This window comes from Camellia sinensis, chromosome 2, assembly GCF_055761805.1.
Source record: "Camellia sinensis isolate YWXY chromosome 2, ASM5576180v1, whole genome shotgun sequence".
Lineage (NCBI taxonomy): Eukaryota > Viridiplantae > Streptophyta > Magnoliopsida > Ericales > Theaceae > Camellia > Camellia sinensis.
This window is the reverse complement of record NC_138962.1, coordinates 198344455-198364000: the sequence shown is the minus strand read 5'-3', so window position 1 is coordinate 198364000 and position 19546 is coordinate 198344455. Positions and strand designations below refer to the sequence as shown.

Below are 19546 nucleotides of genomic sequence, written 5' to 3'. Positions count from 1 at the left end.
GTTTTCTTTTCCCAACTTTCATCCAGTATTATATTATATATGATATATTATCTTTACTTTTTACAAGAAAGGGAAAAAATTCCTGATCTTTTCTCCATAAGTGAAATATGACTGCTTTCCTTACACATCCACACCTTATAGAAAATGTAAAATTCAAAGGAAAGCTCCAAAAAAATTGAAATTATATTTATAATGTCTGTAATTTGCTTCTTGTATCAATTCAATCTATGTATCTTTGATTGTATCAATTTTGACCTTTAATTTTTCACATTATGTTAATTTAGTTTAATTCATAGCATTCATTAAGAAATTGAATAGAAATCAAAGGCAATATGATTTATTCAAACAGAATCATTGATCACTTTAAAGAGAGCAAATAGACTACTTTGTCTTTTGAATTCAGTTAAATTTTTAAAAAGACGTTATTAATTAGACTAAATTAACATAATTTGAAATTTTCAATAAGAAAATCGATGCAGTTATAATTATAGGGACCAAATAGACATGAGTGACACATTACAAGGACTACCAATGTAATTTGCTCAAAAATAAAAGCATTAGGGAATGTTTTGGGATAGGCCCTTAGATTGGATTTGGATTTTTTGTCCCAATTTTCTATCCTCACTATTTTTCTCATGTTCCATATCATGCCACGTTCTTCCATTACAAGAAGGGCAAAAGAAATCAATGTGTTTTAAACAATGAAATGAAGATTGATTTCAAATAAAGGCGATGTATAAATGTATGAAGAATGGGATAGACAGGTGAGATAGACAGATGAGACAGACAATTAGGACAGGCATTGGAAAAGACATGACAAGCCAAAAGCAAAATATGTATAGATTCCACATCTCACCATACAAAAAAATAATAATAATAATAACACAAGTTGTAAAATCAATTTCCAAAAACTTCACTATCACTTGATGGAGCTAAAATATATAAGTTAGGGCCAAGAAAAATCAATATTAGCACCCTAATTAACAATCTCCAACACACTCTTGTAATTACACACATACTAATTATGCTCGGAGTCTTGTTTATTTATGGTTCCAAACCAATCCCATCTATCTATGGACATAGCATAGAAAGGAATTGATGGATATGTGAAGCACATATAACTCTTCAAGTCTTAGAAGTAGAAGGTGGTTGATGTAGTTGTTGAAACAATGCAGCCATCCTAGTGTATGCATCCATGGTCATGGGCTGCCACAAAAATAAAACCAACACCATAATCAACCATTTACACTAATGTATATAGGAAAACAATACAGACTAGGAACTTTTTTTTATAGAAAAGTGTCTAAAATATTGTGCTGGCATGGGCAGAACCATTATAGGGCCAGTGGGAGCCATTTGAGGCTTTTGGAAATTTAATTTTGTTCTATTTTTCAAAATAGTTCCACTAAAAAGTTGAAAATAACATTTTACCTTTAGTTTTAATTTTTAATTTTTTTTTTTATGATTTATCCCCACAAAAATTCCATAAATACATCTATTTTTATCTATGATTTGAAAGTCATTTTATATTTTCCTCAATAGAAATTTTTTTTTTTTTTTTCACAGTGGCCATATATATTTGAAATTTTCTTCATTTAAGATTTTGGATATAAAATTGTCAAATAAGAATAAATTTTGTATACAGTTTCCCCATTAAATTCATTGAGGATGGGGATCGCACTCCACCATACTGAAGGTGTAGTGACACTTTTTTATATTAAAAAAAAAAAAAGGTGTGATCTATAGTATTAGTGACATGTACACGTTAATAAATATTAACCTATTTGAATTACCTGTGGTTGGCATGCAAGGAATGCAGACATGGGGTCTGGAATCACTGTGGCTGGAGCAGATAACCGATCACCGGTGCCATCCCAAGAAGGTAGGGGCATGAAGGCTGTAGGGTGGAGAAGAGGAGGGATTCCAGCGATATTAGAGCGGCTGATGGTGTTCATGTCCATGACACCCATCCCCATCCCCATCCCCATCCCCATGCCCATTCCCATCCCCATTGGAGCCATCATAGACAATTGGAGTTGTTGCTGCAAGGTCATTGGCATCATCATGGAAGACATGTTCATTCTACTCATCATCTGAACTTGAGCTTGAAGTTGCTTTAAGTATTCAATCACTTCATCAAGCATTGAAGCTTTATCAGTCTGAAATCAAATCATCAAAATTTTGCATATGTTTAGGAGGTCAATTCAACACATGGGTTGATTGGTCTTTTTGGTGCAAAATTGAAAATTATTACAAAGCAATAATTTAAACATGTGATTCAAAAGTATATTTTCCCAACTTTTTTGTTATGAGCTTATTTGAGTCCATTTTTCTCATAAATTATAAATAAAAATTATATCAAACACTTAATGCGAACTTCAAAAAAGTTGTAATAATCTCAATAAACTGCAACAAACCACATGATTATTTATAAAGCACTAACTAATTAATTTGAGCATTGCTATTCTCACTCCAATTTTGGATAAATGCACTTCCTTATTATTATTATTTTTTAATACAAATTACCCTTAAATATACAAGCATTTCTGAAAATGTATCAACTATTTAAGGGAGTGACAAAAACAAAAATGGCAGTACGTTCATACAAAAGTGGAATTGAAATGTCACCACTCATTAAATTTCTTCTTTAAAAAAAAATCCCACATCGCCCTATTTGGCATACTTGATATAAGTGCACTTATTTTAATCATATCATCTCTCTACTTTTCTGCATATTTTTTCGTAAAAAATCAAAATTTATACTTATTTAAATCATCCTAAATACCCCCATAATGATTTTTTTTTTTTTTTTTTTTACCAATATTGATGACTTAAACAAACATCTCAAACCCGATTTTTTTTTTTAAAAAAATTATTTTATTTAACTTATTTTGAGTTTAAAAAAAATAAAGTACAAAATAAATAAATTCAAACTATAGTTACTTAAAACTGTATTTGGTTCATGAATTTGATAAGGGATTTGGAAAGAAAGTGAAAAAGATAGTTGAAATGAGAATAAAATATAATTACATTTCACCTACACTTTCACACACTTTTTCTCTTTTTCTTTTCAAATCTCTCCCCAAATCTAGCTTTAGTGTAAAATTTTAACTTTTAAACTTAAATAAGTTACAAATTTATTATTATTATTATTATTATTATTATTATTATGACAAAGCCAATAATAGTCTTCATACATTCCTACCATACTCCAAAATAGTTGTATTGGCGCTGTTTAGTATAATTTTTTTTAAAATTAGAAGTTGGTAATCAGAAAATGGAAATTAAAAGCAATCATCTCCTAATTTCTAAATAATCAGTTTTTTTTTTAACTTATTTAAGTTATTTCTACAAGATCTTGTTTGGGAACATATTATTTTAGTAATTTTTTTATCTTTTTACGAAAGGATATGTAAAAAGTAAAGAAAATGATATAACAACTCATAATGACTTTTTAATTAAAACTGAAGGTTGTCAAACGAAACCTTAATAAGTTATAAGTAGAAGTTGTACCAAACAATCTAACATAGCCTCCTAAATTAAAATAAACTATAATCAACTTATGGAAGTTGCAACAAACAACTCCACCAACTCCTAAGCTGAAAAATTAAGGTAAAATTATAATTTAGTGTACTTCTAACAAAGCAATTACAAATTCTTTAAAAAAAAAAATTATGACTTTAATTATTAATATTAGTAAAATTTACTACTAATCTATAATTATTTTTTTAAAATTACACTCATTTATAATTTTCTTGAAAATCAATAGATAAGCAAAGAGAAGTTATTTGATGATTCAACATATTATTGATATTAAGACACGTCTTCTATTAAGACAAAAAATAATAAATTTTATTATTTTAATCAATCAAATTTTACGGAGATATCACTTGTATTTGTCACATTAGTATAATATAATTTTCTCTAAGAATTTGGTGTACTTTGAACTCTGATTTTCTTTAAATTTCCTATGAATCAATATATATATATATATATATATATATACGTATATAATTTTCTCTAAGCGTACACCATAAATAGGTGCAAAGAATTTATCAGAATTCATAACAATGATTGAGTTCAGAGTCGAAGATTTGAGAGACAAGAACAAAGGTACTGTGGTCCCAGCACTAGGGGTGGCATATTTATGTTTGTAGGATGAGATGGTCTATTCTTACACCCTACAGCTGACCCAAATAATTAATAAAATGTTGTTTTGTGGACTAAAATCATTGGAAGATTCCCTATGAGGACTACCCTTTGTACTCCTAAAAGTATTTGGACCACATATTATTCCCAATTACTTTCTCTAGCCTATTTTTGGTGGCCGGACTCACATGCTTAGATTTTGTCAGGTTTCTCTAGGATTTATTACACTTACCATACTATGTTTAGCGGATTAAATTAGATAAAATTATTAATGAAGAAATTATTAAAATAAAAATTATTAGTGAAATGATTATGTAAAAATATATTTATTTTGATGATAACGTAAAAAAAGATGGTTACTGATGAAATTGTTAAATTATTTTCATATAAAATAAATAAATAAATTATTACTATATTAAAAAAACTAAAACAAATAGGTGCATTTGATCAAAAAAATAAAAATAAAAATATAAAATTTTTATATAAAATAGACTTAATTCCCTCACTATTTTTTTTAATCCCATCCAAAATTCACCCAAGTTAATCCTCCCTACTGAGGGGGATTAGCAAGCCGTTTGGAGTAGCAACTGCCTCCACAAGGAAGCCACCAAACAAGAGTTAGTGGGACCCACCTCTTTATTACTCTAATCCAACCTCCTAATCTCCCAAACAAACATGACCTTAAATCCTTTAATCTTTTTTATTTATAAAAAGTAATAAATTTATTTAACTAATTAAAAATTATCATCTTATGATTTAAATTTATTCTACACGTAAACTTTACACTATATAAATTAAATTTCAATCATACAATCTTTTTCAAGATAAATTTCGAATAATTAAAGTGAGGTACATAAAATTATTTATTATAAATTCGTATATATCAACTTTTTCAATTATGAAAATCTTACATATACACTTCTTTTAAAGGTGATCTGAAAGGGTGAAAGTTTAAAGGGTTAAATAACATGGATTTATAGATAAGGAAGAGTGAACATTCAAATATTTGTCCTACATTCATTGGTGATGGTACTCCTAATTGATTGAAAATCATATGGACAGTTTTTCCATCTTGCAAATAGGGCATATCTTGTATGGACAAATTTTTTAAAATGATACCTTTATTTTCATGTCTTTCTATTTACTGATAATTGAGGGATCTTAGGGCTAGTTTGGTATGTACTAAATAAGTCAAAAAGTCACTATCTTATTTAAGTCACATCATCTTATTTAAATCACATCACCTCTCTAACACATCACATCAAACCCAACCCAAACCCAACCCAAACCCACCAATAAGTCAAAAAGTGCACTTTTTTAGTTGGTTTGGGATGTCCTAAAAAAGTGCACTTTTTGGCTTATTGGCTTATATGGATTGGGTTTTGGTTGGGTTTGATGTGATGTGTTAGAGAGGTGATGTGATTTAAATAAGATGATGTGACTTAAATAGGATAGTGACTTTTTGACTTTTTGTATTATTTAGTAGATGTCAAACTTGGCCTTAGTATAATTAATCATTTTTTAACAATAGGTAAAAAGAGGATAAAAAAAAAAATTTTAAAAAAAACTACATGATCCAATAAAGATTGCATAGCACAATAATAAGATTCCTTTTGGCTTCGGCCTTCTTCATGCCAAAAAAATAATAATAATAAGATTCAAATTTACTGATAAAAAAAATAAGATTCAAATTTAAACACCACGTCAAATCAATTTAATTAGTATGCATCAGCAATGCTCAATGAAGCAACTTAGAAACAAAGCCATTGTAAATGTTTAAAACAAGAGGACTATGTGCCTCTTTGGCAGAAATTATAATCAGTTTATATCAATTTTTAGCTTAATTTAAGTTATTTTGATGTGTTTAGTTTATCTTATAGCTTATAGTTTATAACTTTTTGGAAGTCAGAAATCAGCTTATTCTTTAAGTGGGACAGGAGATGCTTTAAGAAAAAGTCAGAAATCAGTTTATGTTCATAGTTATAAACTATGAGCTGTTTAAGCATAAGCTATAAGCACTTTCCCACAGCTCTACCAAACAGGGCCTATGTTATTCACATAGTTGTTTTATTGCCAAATTTTTTTTGCATTAGACACAAAAGTATTGCTACGTATTACATTAATATAGTCCCAAGAAACTCTATTAATAAATAATTTATTTAAAACAGTCCTAACAATATAATTAATCTCTCTATTTAAATCCAACATAATGCATCCAAACCATCTAATTTATTTTTATATATATTATAAAAAAATGTATATAAAAAAAAAATGGCAACACACCATTTGGTGTGAGGAGTTTCTATCACATTTTAGCATCCTTCAATAGTTTTCAATTATTTGTGTATATTTATGTGTACATGCACATATCCATTTATAATATATCAAAACTAAAATCAATCATTTATAAATCAAGAAAGATAGGCACTGGGATATTTTCCCCCAACATTTACTTGGAACAAGTTTGTGTGGTCCAAATTAAACTTGTGTGGCCCTTCTAGTTCCTAATAGGGTAGCATAAGATGTGACCGAAGAGGGGTTCAAATTATAAGCATAGTGTTTTCCAATAATATCAAATTTTAAAGGGACAATTATCCATTGGTCTTATCGAACGGACTTATTTATTCATAAATTCTGAGTGAAAATTTCATAAATGTACAAGTTCTGTGAATGAGAAATTTATCTGTGTAATTTATCATTATTCTTTTTATTTATGTTTAGTTTTGAGTTTTATTTATTAGATTAATAAATTTATCAATGTAACTGGGAAATTTATCATTACGATAGCTGTTTGTGTATTAGCAAAACTTATTAGCAAAAAAATTCAATCCATAGGACTGACCCGTAATTACCCGAAATAAAAAAGGTTCTATTGAGCAAATTTAAAAATAAGAGGGAAACAAATGTTGTGCTAAATAATTTTATAAAATAACATAAAATGTAACTTAAAATATTTGTATTGATAATTGCAAACAAAATATTTACATTTGTAATTGCATATATTTTATCCCACATTTATACATTTTATGTCTGGATAACAGTAAATTTTTTCAAAAATAAAGAAAGAGGAGAGAGAGAGAGAGAGAGAATAGTATTCACACCTTACTAGAATTTGGGACCATCTTCTGCAAGGTCCTCATCCTCTGGTTGATCTTATCTCTTCTTTTCTAAAATAACCACACACATACAATTTTCAATATTAGCAGAAAGTACAGAATAAATTTTTCTTCTTTTTTCTTTTTTGTCTTTTTTCTTGGTCCACCGAAAAAAGAAGAGGGTTTTAATTATCTCTTCCAACACATTTATGATCGATCTGAATAATTGGTTCGTCAGTGTGCATTAAAGTTGAGCAATATCTTGAATTAAAAATAAATAAATACATACACATGAGTTTCCACGTGCACAATCGTATGAGAGAGAACTTAATTATGGGGTGTTTTGAGAAGTTAGTAAAAAATTAACTTTTAACTTTTTACCAAGTCTTTTGACTTTTTTAAAAAGTGATTTGGAAAATTGATAAAAAGTTGACTTTTGACTTTTTGAGTTAATATTTATTTATAACATCATATCAAAATAAAATGTCCAAAATACCCTTGCCAAACTTTGAAATTTTAGGTAATTTGTTAACATGGAGGGTATTTAGGTAATTTCACAAGGCAGCGTTTTTGTCACATCCCAAATGCAACAAATTATGTTTTCGACTGCCCAGCTTTTTCTTTAAACCAACAAAACGCTTGAGTTTTTTACTTCTCCCCAAAACGGCACATGTACTCTCTCCATTCCATAATATTAATCCCTTGTTTCATTTTTCATTATCTCAAAATATAAGTCATTTTTTAAAAATTAAGTATAAAAATAATACAAAATTTCTTATTTTACCATTCTTTTAAATTCATTAACAATATAAAAAATACAATTATAACGTTGATATTCTCTAAAAAATGTACTATCAAGGGTAATTTTGAAAAATTAATTTTTTAAAATACAATAATTATACTATTAAAAAAAATTAAATTTCTAAAAAAGAATCATTATTTTGGAACAGAGTAGTAATATCTTAAACAACAATTTTTTTTAAGAAAACTTTATTTAAGGCTTAGTTTGGCATCTTTAAAAAAATTTAAAAAGTTAAAAAGTCACTATCCTATTTAAATCATATCATCTTATTTAAGTCACATCACTCTCTAATACATCACTCCAAACACAACCCATACCCAACTCATATTTCATAAAAATTTAAAAAATACACTTATTTAGATCATACCAAAATATATCATTTTTTAAACATGATATACATTGGAAAATGTTAATTATATAGAATTCTGATATATATATATATATATATATATAAACATTTTAAATCTACATTCCCTTCAATCACCATCACCTTTGCCACTCTGACTTCTATTCACGACTTTCAGTGACAAATTTCAATGATTCTACCACGCTAGGCCACTATTTGTGTTGAATTCTTACCACCAGCCATCTCATTCCTATTTCGCTTATTTGTTTTCAAAATATTTTTTAAGAAAAATGTATACTAAAAATATTTATTGTAAAAGAGATAGAACTATAAGCACTATCGAATGCCCTTGAATATATCGAATTTTTATGCTTACAAAATTCTGTATTAATTATTTTTAACATATTTACTATAAAATATAAAAATTTTAAAAATTAACTGTTTTGATCTTTAAAAGTGAAAAAATTATTACAAAAGACATTTATGAATCAATTTTTATCGTCATTAAAATAGTCGTTAAAAAGTCATCTCGAAAAGTCAAAAATAAGATTTTTAGAGACAAAATTTTGAAAATGTCACTAATAAATAGACTTTTAGGGACAAAATAATTTGATCTCAAAATGATTTATCTTTTTAGACAAAAAATTTGGTCCCAAATGTATAATAATTCATCACTAATGTACAATTTTTGTTATTAAAAATATAATAGCATTTTTCGCAACAAAATTATTTGATTCTTAAAAAATAATTTTATCCCTAAATTTTAATCTCTAAAATTTTAAATTTTTGTAGTGATTAGTCAAATAGAGAGAGAGAGAGAGAGAGATTTTTAAGTTTGTACTTGCCCTAAACGCGCGTTAAATACACTAAGAATATAGCATATTCAGTACGAAAGTGAATACAATAAAATTGTATATAATTTTTTAAACATTTTTAACATGTAGGACACATGTACGAATAAAATCCTATATATTATTTATTATGCATAAATATGTATATATATATAAATGCTAATTTAGAGGTGCTAATAAACGATAGGATAAGCTCTTTCGTGCCAGCTTAGTTGAGATGTTTTAACTCATTGTGATATTCTTGTACTTCTCTCTTCTTTATTGATATATTTTGTTTCATACAATATATTTTATTCTTACATCAATAAAGTTTCGATTTGCTGATAATAAAAAAAAAAGTCACCAAAAATCTTTCACAAAAAGTGTGTTGAAACTGTGACCCTGAACCTCAGAAAAACTTAAGATCCACCGGCCTTTTGACCAACAAAAATTTTGAAATGATTTTCGAGAAACGTTTTTCATGATCAATAATATTATTGATATATATATATATATATATATATATGATTATGAGTGAGGAAAAGAGAGAGAAAACATACACGTTCAGACTGATTATGAATGGCAGCTGCCCTACTCCTTTTAGTTGAGATTGAAGACTTTCTAGCTGCTTTCCTCTTGTCTTCCTCGTCCCCTGCCTCTCTCTTTTAAAATAATAAAAAAAAAATGAAATTATTATTTTTTATATTAAAATAGATTAGACATGCTATTTTTTTTTTTAATAACATGGGACATCCTAAATTAGACTCACTTTTATGTGAGTGGGTAACTATCTTGGGCATAGTGGATAAGGAACTTTTAAAAGAGTGATCTATGGAGACAAACAAAATATTCAGCATTTATATACAAGATGTCGTGGTTGTACTTGGATTTATAATTTTAAAATAAAATGTATAAATAGAGTTTAGATTTGTTAAAGTTGAAAAACTCAATTTTACAAGTAAAATTAGTGTATTATGGGACTAATATGTAATCATGTCAATAATTTGAACCGTTATCTCATATGACAAGCTGAGAAGAATATACATGAAAAAAATTAAGTTGATCAAACAAAAGTAATCATATGATCAAATCATATATATATTATAACAGATTGATGGTTTATTCTTAAAAATATTTAGGTCATATAGATAAAAATGATCCAAGTAATATGATAGTCGATAATTTTTTTAATTAGTTGCATAAGATGAATAGTTTGTTTAAATCACCTGCACCACGAAGTTAAGATCTTCCATTTTAACAAATCCGAACTCATTTATCACAAAAACACATCACATTATTTTGAGAATTCTATAAGAAGTATTTTCCAAATATAAACAGTTATCTCAAATTCAAATTTGAATTTGAAAGAAAACTCAATCCAAGAAATTATTCAACAAATATGTCTAGAATTCGAAATTTATAGTATAGTTGTAAGAGAATTACTATATATATATCACAAGAATATATTATCAGAACTCTTCACTTCATATGTAATTTCTGTAAACAGCACAGTAAATTCCACTATTTTTTAAAATATATTACAGATTCTATATGTACATGTTGCTTGTTTTTATTGTAGGAGGCTTCACTTGGCGGAGGCATACAGCTAGTTTTATTTGTTTAAAAAAAAAAAAAAAAAAAAAAAAAAATTAACTCGTTTCCAAAACTTATTTTTCAGCAAAAAATTATTTTAACTATTATAAAAAGTTAATAGAAAAAAATGAAAAATAATATATATATATATATATATGTCAAACAAACTTTTTTAGCATTATTATTATTTATTTATTGTGTAAATTTTTCTTAACTAATCCCCAAAGGAGATCATAAGTGAAGTGAAATAAAAAGAACCTGGCTCCTCTCTCGTTAGAGTGGTGAGTTCAGCATTGGTGGATCTTAATTCGGGTCTATATCGATAATTCAAATTGTTTAATATGTATAATCCATTAAGTATATTATCTTTGTAAAAAATCACATTGATTGGATATTGATAATCCCTTGATCAGATCACAATTTCAAATATATTTTTTGAAGTAAATCGCGACAGAAATACGACCTGATTAAGTGGTTACCAATATTCAATCAACATAATTTTTTAAAAGAATAGAATATTTAACGAGTTCTACACATTTGACAGTTTAAATTATCGACATGGACTCAGACTAAGACGCACTAATGCCAAACTATCCTCTACAGTGAAGAGGAGCCAGCTCCAAATAAAAAAGTAAAATAAACTTTGTGATAAACAGTATTTCTCTAACCTTGAACTTAATATTGTGAACTCACACATTTATATAGTTATAATTTATTGTGAACTCACACACTTATATAGTTATAATTTTTTTAATACAATGTTGAAAAGAAAAATAAAAATAAAATAAAAGAATTATTGAAGGTATGAAAGAATAAAAACATAGGGGACAAGAATATTACCTGGGGTCTACTATGACAAACGGAGTCATGGTCATCAGCAGTGGTGGTAGTGGCCTTGGTGCACTGCTTGGCGGAGCTGGTGTTTTCAGGCGACCCCATGGAAGTAGAGGTAAAACCACACACATCCAATTCCCTCTCGCCTGTGTCAATAGTCGTCAACTGACGACTGACACTGCCGCTGACACTATTGTCCCTACTGCTCCACTCCACCGCTGCCACTGGCACACGCGCCGCCACCCTTGCCCGCTTCATCACCCCACCACCACAATCCCCGCCGTTGTTCTCAAAAGTGTTGGCCCCACTGCAGGACCCCACTGGAGTAGCGGATCCCACCATGCACGTGCTGTTGCTGGTTCTTTTCAGCACGTGCGTGGAGCTATCTTTTGCTCTGGTGGAGCACGGGACCAGAGCGTCCATCGTCATGGTAGCAGTGGCAGAGGCAGCAGCGGCACGGTGGTGGTGGTCAAACCATGGGACGAGATCCTCGTTCATGGTACCGCTGCCGATGGAGGGTTTGAAAATGGGGCAACATGTGGCTTGGTTGACTATGGACTCTAAGGTTCCACCGGCGCGTGGCTTCTCCCAAGTGTACTTGGTGGTGGTGGCGGAGGAGGTGGGTGGTGGTTTGTTAGGCACGCGCGGTGTGCCTAAGCCATGCATGGCTAGCTGCCCATTTTCCCATGTTAGCTCCGCCACTTCGTAGTCTAACCTGCAACCATATTCCACCACCACCACCGTCATCAATATACATATATAAATATACACAAATATATATAATTTTGGACCTTTTAACTTGCAATGAACAATTAGAGATTAGACACAACATTCTCTACAAATTTTTTATATACAAATTAGGTTTGTAATGGCACTACCCATCAAGTGTAGTTAGCCTTATTCGAATGGTATACAAATAAAAACAAAAATATAAAAATAACTATACATAAATTATATACAAAATCGAATGGCTACAGAAAAGAAAAGAAAAAAATTATCATTTTGAAACAAAGTGTGCATTCAAATGACATTAATAAGAAAAAACCCACCGTTGAATTATTTTAGTGACAAATTATATATAAAAATTCTGTCTAAATAACATTTTGTTCCGGAAATAATAGTATCAGTTGCCGACAATATATTATTGTATTCTACGTCGGCAACAGTTTACCATCACTCCGGTGAAAGAGCTCCTCACAGACACACACACCCACACACACTCATATATATATATGGAGAGAGAGAGAGAGAGAGAGAGAGAGAGAGAGGTACATGGAAACATCAGGGGCTAAGGAATTGGAGTTGGAGTGAGCACGGAGGGTGAGCGTTGGAGGGGTGGGAGTTTCATCGATGTCCCAGCTTGGAACACACAGGCTCATCTTCTTCAAGGGAAGTTTGTTGAGAGAGAGAGAGAGAGAGAGAGAGAGAGAGGTTTTTACACTGCTATCCTACGCTTTGTTGATGTTTTTGGTTTTGTAGAAGCTGCATGAGTTCAGAGGAGGAGAGAGAGAGAATTGGGTATTTATTTTGGAGATAAAGAAAATAATATTTGACAGAGAGGCCCATGGATTGAATTGAGAGAGAGAGAGACTGAGAGAGAGAGAGAGGTGGTTATGTCTAATTGGAAGCTAGAGGACGAATATCTGTAAAGAGATCTTGTGGGTTTTAGAGAGGTACTTTCAACTTCAAGTTTCAACTATTATTAAAAACAAATTCCCATTATCAAAGATACCATCACAAAATGTATCTTTATATACCTATCTATCTATATTCTTATAAAGTAGACAATCAGGGTCGTGTAGACGAACCTACTTCACGTTATACTGTTTAGAGTACTTTTTTTCACCTTAGATCTCGTTTGTGAGCAAAATATTTTAATAAATTTTTATAAAAATATATATAATAATAATAAAATGATGTAATAATTTATAATAATTTTTTATTTTTCAAAAATCCCAACACAAGACAGAAAAAAATAAAAAAAAAATAAATAAATAAATAAAATAACGTTTGCATGTGGAGCACAACAGAGTAAAAATTATGTGGCAACGAGAGGAGAGAGAAAAATACATATATGGCGGCAGTAGAGATATATGCTATTGTGGTCACACCGACCAAAATGATACAGACTATATCTCGCTTCTTTTTTTTTTTTTTTTCTTTTTCTTTTAATGAGAAAAATGCATAAATTTTATTAAATCAGAATTAAGGATAAATCTTTAATATCTTATCTCAATAAAGACAGATAATGGAATTGCTATAAATACCATAATAAAACTCACTCATCTGAATTAAAGAGTATTTTAAAAAGTTAATAAAAAATTAATTTTTTTGACTTAACTTAAAATGAGTTAGAGTTGACTTTTAATTAACTTTGCAAAAGCAAGAAAAAATCAACCAATTATATACAGTACCCACCTGACTGGTGGAGGAAAACTCAATCAATGGACACACAAACCAGAGTCAAGAAAACATACAACTGTAGCAAAAACACACCAGTCCCAAACATAGTCAGCACTCCTTGTAGCCCTCTCATGGATTTCAAATTACAAATTAAATCATTCACTGACAAATCCACCCTCTTACTATAGTGTGTGAATAGATTTCTGACCATACTGTTAAATTAGTACTTAACTGGAAAATACTGACAGAATAGATGACGCCTGAATGACCTGTCACAGAAAAAAAGATATTCCGGTAGTAGTTCGTCTACCCGGAGGCACTCTGACAATCAAGTTAGTTATCTCTCAAAGATAGCAAAAGTACTTAACTCACTATTCAGAATATAAAAAACGTACCTTAAACCCGTGGGGGTGCCTTCCTTTTATAGCCAACACAATCCTAGTCTCAATAGAAGTCTAGTTTCAATGGACTCTGGATTACTGCTAATCTTGGACTCCCAATAAGATTAGGATAAACTCTCTAAGAGTCTTATCTTAATCCAAACTGAAGCCTTCTCTCATTGTAAGACTCTTGTCCCTTATCCGCTTATCCCGAACTCCGATATTTTCGGAGATTACCTCGGCCTAGCAGAGATAACCTCGGCGTTATGATCAGGACACGTGGCATCTCGGTCACGTGTCGTCGTTCAAAATTTATGTCCCCACAATTGCCCCCTAGGTTCTATTACCTCGGCATCCTGAGGTGATGGAACCTATATCATTTCTTCTATCTAGCACGTCGGTTAAGCTCGTTTCAACTTTTATTGCAGAAGTCAGAACTCGTCGGTTCAATATAACCAAGACCTATAGTCTGCTTTCATCAATGCCTCAGAATCATTAACCAGGGTTGTTCAAGTTTCTCAGCCGAGATCATCCTCCCAGCCGAAGTCTTTGCTTCTTTAAATCAAGAACTTCAAAAGTTCTATCACGCGTGAAAACTGTCACGCACAGCAAGCCAACCGTTTTAGCCACGCGTCTTCCTCTCACTGGATCATACTTGATACGCGCCTTTAAGTCGTCTTGCGTCTGGATGCGCCGTCTGACAAGCACGTCGCCCTAGACGCATTAATGTACTTTGCCGCCATTCTCCGCGTTTGATCAAAATCAATTCTCTCTCTCCGTCTCTTCACTTTTGCATCCTCGTTCTCAGGCTCCCAACTCTTTCTCTCTCTAACTTCTCTCTCCCAAATCTGTCATTGTTCCAGATCTTCAAGCTCTGTAACTACTTTTATTCCTCTTCTCGGGTGAAGCTTTCACTGACCTTTTCCGATCGCAACCATCACCTAACTCCAGCGTACTCAACACCGGCTTCACTCCTCTGATGAGCTACTATTTCCTCCTGGTTTCCAGTTCTTGGTTCTCTTTGAATTCTGTTACATTCGTGCTCCGTAACTATGGCTTCGTTCTGATTTTTTTTTTTTTATTACAAATCTGTGTATGTGAACTCAACCATGCATTTGGGCATATTTACATCATGATTTTATTTTTTGGCCCAATCCACTCTTGATTATTCACACACTACTTACATAGCTGTTGATCTTTGCCACTGTTATTGGCCTCATACACCTGCACAAACTTTGTCACTGTGTTCTTGATGATTCGTCACTATTCTTGATTCTGAATCACGTTCCTGTTTCTGTTTGCCGTGTTTTTTTTCCAGATTCTTGCCTTCGATCTTCACTTGCCTAGACTTAGGTTTTGGGATTTGTCTTACAGAACTTACAAACCTTAGGAAGAATTGACACAAATTCCCCTTAGATCCATACAAACTCTTGCCATAGTACATTTTTAGGTTTTAGCCGAGGTCCCAAAAACCCTTTCAAAACACTTCCTTTTAAAATCCAACACCTTCAGCCAAGCCGACGTCATGGTTATGTGGAAGCATAGGGTAGACACCCCGACCAAGTTGGAATATTTCAGGCAGGAGTTTTCCATTCCTGTCGATGTCCATCTCAGGTTGGCAGGAGAGGATGACTCTATTATGCCCACAGATGACTCCATGCCCTTCCCTATTGTAGCTTTCATCGAGTGCAGACTTAGGCTTCCACTCGACATCCTCTTCCGAGAAATCCTTCATTATTATAAATTGAACCCAATGCAGCTCGCCATTAACTCTTATCGAGTTATCAACGGTATAATAGCCTTAGCCAAACAAGAGAATGCTAGGGTAACTTTAGCCGACATCCAATACTGCTACACCATGTGTGGCCTCAAGTTAGAGAAAAGCAACATTTACTACCTTAAGCCGAGGTTCACAGAGTACAAAATTGTTGCCGACCTCCCAAACTCCAACAAGGGAGCCGGGGACGATTACTTCATTGTCTCGGGGAACTGGGAGTTCGCTCCAGATGATGACCTCCACCTCTACCCTCTTAGCCGAACAGTTTTCGTTGAGGGTAATGGTAAGAGCCCAGTGTTAATACTTGTTTTCAAAGTCTTCAATACTTTGTTTTTTATACGTTTTAACGTTTGTTTTCCTTATAGCTCTTCCCCAGCCGACAAAGGATTTTTGTAAGTCCTTTTTCCCGAGCAAAGGCTTGAAAAAGCTGTTAGACCTGCCAGTTCACAAGCGGAGAGCCCCCTTACTGGTACTTACAAGTCGGTCCTTCCCGACATTCCGAAGAAGAAGAGCAAGTCTCCTCCGTCCGCCACTACACCTCCAACAACTTCATCATCTCGGCCAGATCAGGGATCAACCTCTGATCCAGCTGAGCAGCCATCAACCTCGGCTCTATATCTAATCTCTCCATCTCAATGTCGACGAAGACACTGAACTGCAATCGCTGCTGAGATGGGCCGCAAAAAGCAATCACGAAGGATCTCTTAGCCGACATACCCGACACCGTCAACTCCCAGCCAGCACAGTCCTAGCCTCTACCAAAGCCAAAGCCTAAGAGATTGAAGAAAGCTCAGCCAAAGGCAACGGTGACTCAGATTGATACTGAGGACACCTTGCCAATTTCTAAGTTAGCTGAGAGCGAAAAGACCTCCTCCGCTGCAGAGAAAAGGCCCGCCGAGGCTAAACCAGCCCAATCAACTAGGTCGAAAAGGCCGAGGTCTAAGTCGGCCACAACCTCGGGGCCAATGAAACCAGATGCCCCATAGGCCCTCCCGATCACCATCGAGGACAAGCCGGTCAGAGCTGGCAACAGCGCGACTGACCTCGAAGTCGGCGTCGCCCTCTTTACGGCTTTGCTTCTTCCAAACGATCTCAACTGAAACACCGAGATGAGCGACTATAAGAATTTCGCTCTGATGCTCCAGCATTCTGTTCAAGTAAGTCTTTCACACTCAGTATTTTTCTTTCTCCCTTCTTTCATACTCAGAGAATTTTACTAACTTTTATTTTGTTCATTTTCATTCAAGTGATTCAGCATGCCCACTCCTTCTTTATGCAAGCTTTTGAAATGAGGAAGGAGTTGGCCGACAAGATCAGGGAGGTTGATGGTTTGCAGAAGACACTGAAAAAGGCCAAAACAAAAATGAAGACCTTGGTAGACCAGGCCAAGGCAGCCAAGCTAAAGATGAGGCCGAAGAAAAAACGAATGGTGCGGAGGCCATTAAGAAGGTTCTTGAGGCCCAGAAGAAAGAGGCCGAAGAAAAGACGGCTGAGGCCCAAAAAGAACTCCAGGATGCCTTGGCCACAAAAGAGGCCGAGATCAAGGCTGCTGACGAGAAGGCATACGCTAAGGGGGTGGCCGATGTCACGACGGACTATAAGAGTCTGGTGAAGCAGACATGCAACAAGGGTTTCACCCTTGGTTGGATGGCTGCCCTCAAAAAACATGATGTCCCCGAGGACTCCCCCCTCAAGAACGCTGACGTCCTTCCCCTACCATTCCCCCATACTCCAAGCCAATCCGAAGACGATTCTGAGCCTGAGGAGGAAGCTTGGTGAGGAAAACGAAGGAAACTTCTGGGGCCAAGTCCCCTACTCTGAACGAGCAAGTCATAGACTTGTCTCAGGATGAGGAGGGTAAGGTCTCTAAAGATGCCTCCTCTCAGAAGACAGACTCCGAGGTGTCATTAGCGAAGAAAAGCCTTGATTAAACTCTTCAGGAGATTGATGCTGAGCTCGCGGCTGAGAAGGATGCTGAGAAGTCTTCTCAACTGTCTTCTGGGGGTGAGACACAACCCGTTGCCGACGCCGAGTAGTTTATTTTGACATTTCCTTTTTGCTCCTTATGCCTCGTGCTTTTCTTTTTGGAATAGTGTAAGCTTTAATTTGGCCGATATGCCACTTTTGTAATCTGAATAATTACTTTTCAATATTAGGCCGAGGTGCATTCTTTCTTCTCTGAATGCATTCTCTAATCTCTTTTTGGAATGTTTGTCTTCTTTCTTCCGCTCTTGTATGACTCTTATACTTAGAATATTTTGTATGTCTTCAAAGTACACCTTGACTGTGTAATCTTCTCGGGGTAATATAGCTCGGATTACAAACCAATGCTTTTATCTCGGCAAGTACGCAAGTACTTCTTTTGTTTCAACCTTGGCTTAACTTGTAAATTTTTTTCCAAAATTTTAACAAGTGTTTTAACCAATCTGCTTTTAACACAACCTCAGTTTAACTTCAACTTGTAAATTTAAAATTTCAACAAGCGTTAAACATGACATCGGTTTAATTTCAACTTGTAAATTTAAAATTTCAACAAGCGTTAAACATGACATCGGTTTAATTTCAACTTGTAAATTTAAAATTTCAACAAGCGTTAAACATGACCACAATTTAACTTCAACTTATAAATTTAAAATTTCAACAAGCGTTAAACTTGACCACAGTTTAACTTCAACTTGTAAATTCAAAATTTCAACAAGCGTTAAACGTGACCTCGGTTTAACTTCAACTTGTAAACTTAAATTTCAACACGCGTTAAACTAATTTTAACTTGTAAATTCCATCTTCCAAGTACCATTTTCCACTATTTGCCCCCTAATGTGAACCTAAGTTCCACTTGGGTTCTCATTATGCATGTATTCCAGAAACATCGTTATGTATCTCATCAATCACAAGTATAAAAAATCAAGCTAAAACTTTATTATTACTTCGGCTAATAATAAAGAACAAGAAAGTCTAATGATAGAAAAATTTCAGATTGCAAGTATTCTAGGGCCTTGGCAATTCTTTGCCTTCAGTATCTTCAAGCCGATATGCCCTATTGCCCAATACCGAGATGATTCTATAGGGTCCCTCCCAATTCGGGCCAAGCTTGCCATCTCTAGGACCCTTCTTGTTGCCGACGACCTTTCTCAAGACGAGGTCACTGACTTGAAACTCCATTGGGTTGACCTTCTTATTATAAGCCTTGGCAAGCTGCTGCTGGTACGCCCCCAGTTGTATTGCTGCTTTCTTCCTTCTCTCTTCTAGCAGATCCAGATCTCGGGCTGAAAACACATCATTAGTTCCATTCTCCACTGCCTGGGTTATGATTCCTGGGATACCGACCTCCAGCGGA

General features: G+C 33.2%; 1 protein-coding gene across 1 annotated transcript; it reads right to left on the bottom strand.

Annotated features, from left to right (window-relative positions):
- Positions 1 to 814: 814 nt before the first annotated feature.
- LOC114317330 (transcription factor UNE10) lies at positions 815 to 13169 on the bottom strand. The gene is made up of 6 exons (XM_028264035.2): positions 12922 to 13169; positions 11656 to 12364; positions 9783 to 9884; positions 7251 to 7316; positions 1794 to 2159; positions 815 to 1206 (listed from the first exon to the last, which is right to left on the bottom strand). The coding sequence occupies exons 1-6, from the start codon at positions 13026 to 13028 to the stop codon at positions 1126 to 1128; spliced, it is 1431 nt and encodes a 476-aa protein (XP_028119836.2). The 5' UTR covers positions 13029 to 13169; the 3' UTR covers positions 815 to 1125.
- Between the last annotated feature and the right edge of the window lie 6377 nt (positions 13170 to 19546).

Bases quoted from the DNA above. Each gene is read 5' to 3' on its own strand.
- LOC114317330 (XM_028264035.2), bottom strand. From the start codon at position 13,028: ATGAGCCTGTGTGTTCCAAGCTGGGACATCGATGAAACTCCCACCCCT. The intron at 12,365-12,921 runs GTACCTCTCTCT...ATATGGTTGCAG, and splicing joins TTAGCCCCTGATGTTTCCAT to GTTAGACTACGAAGTGGCGG. The intron at 1,207-1,793 runs GTAATTCAAATA...TTTTTGTGGCAG, and splicing joins TCCTTGCATGCCAACCACAG to CCCATGACCATGGATGCATA.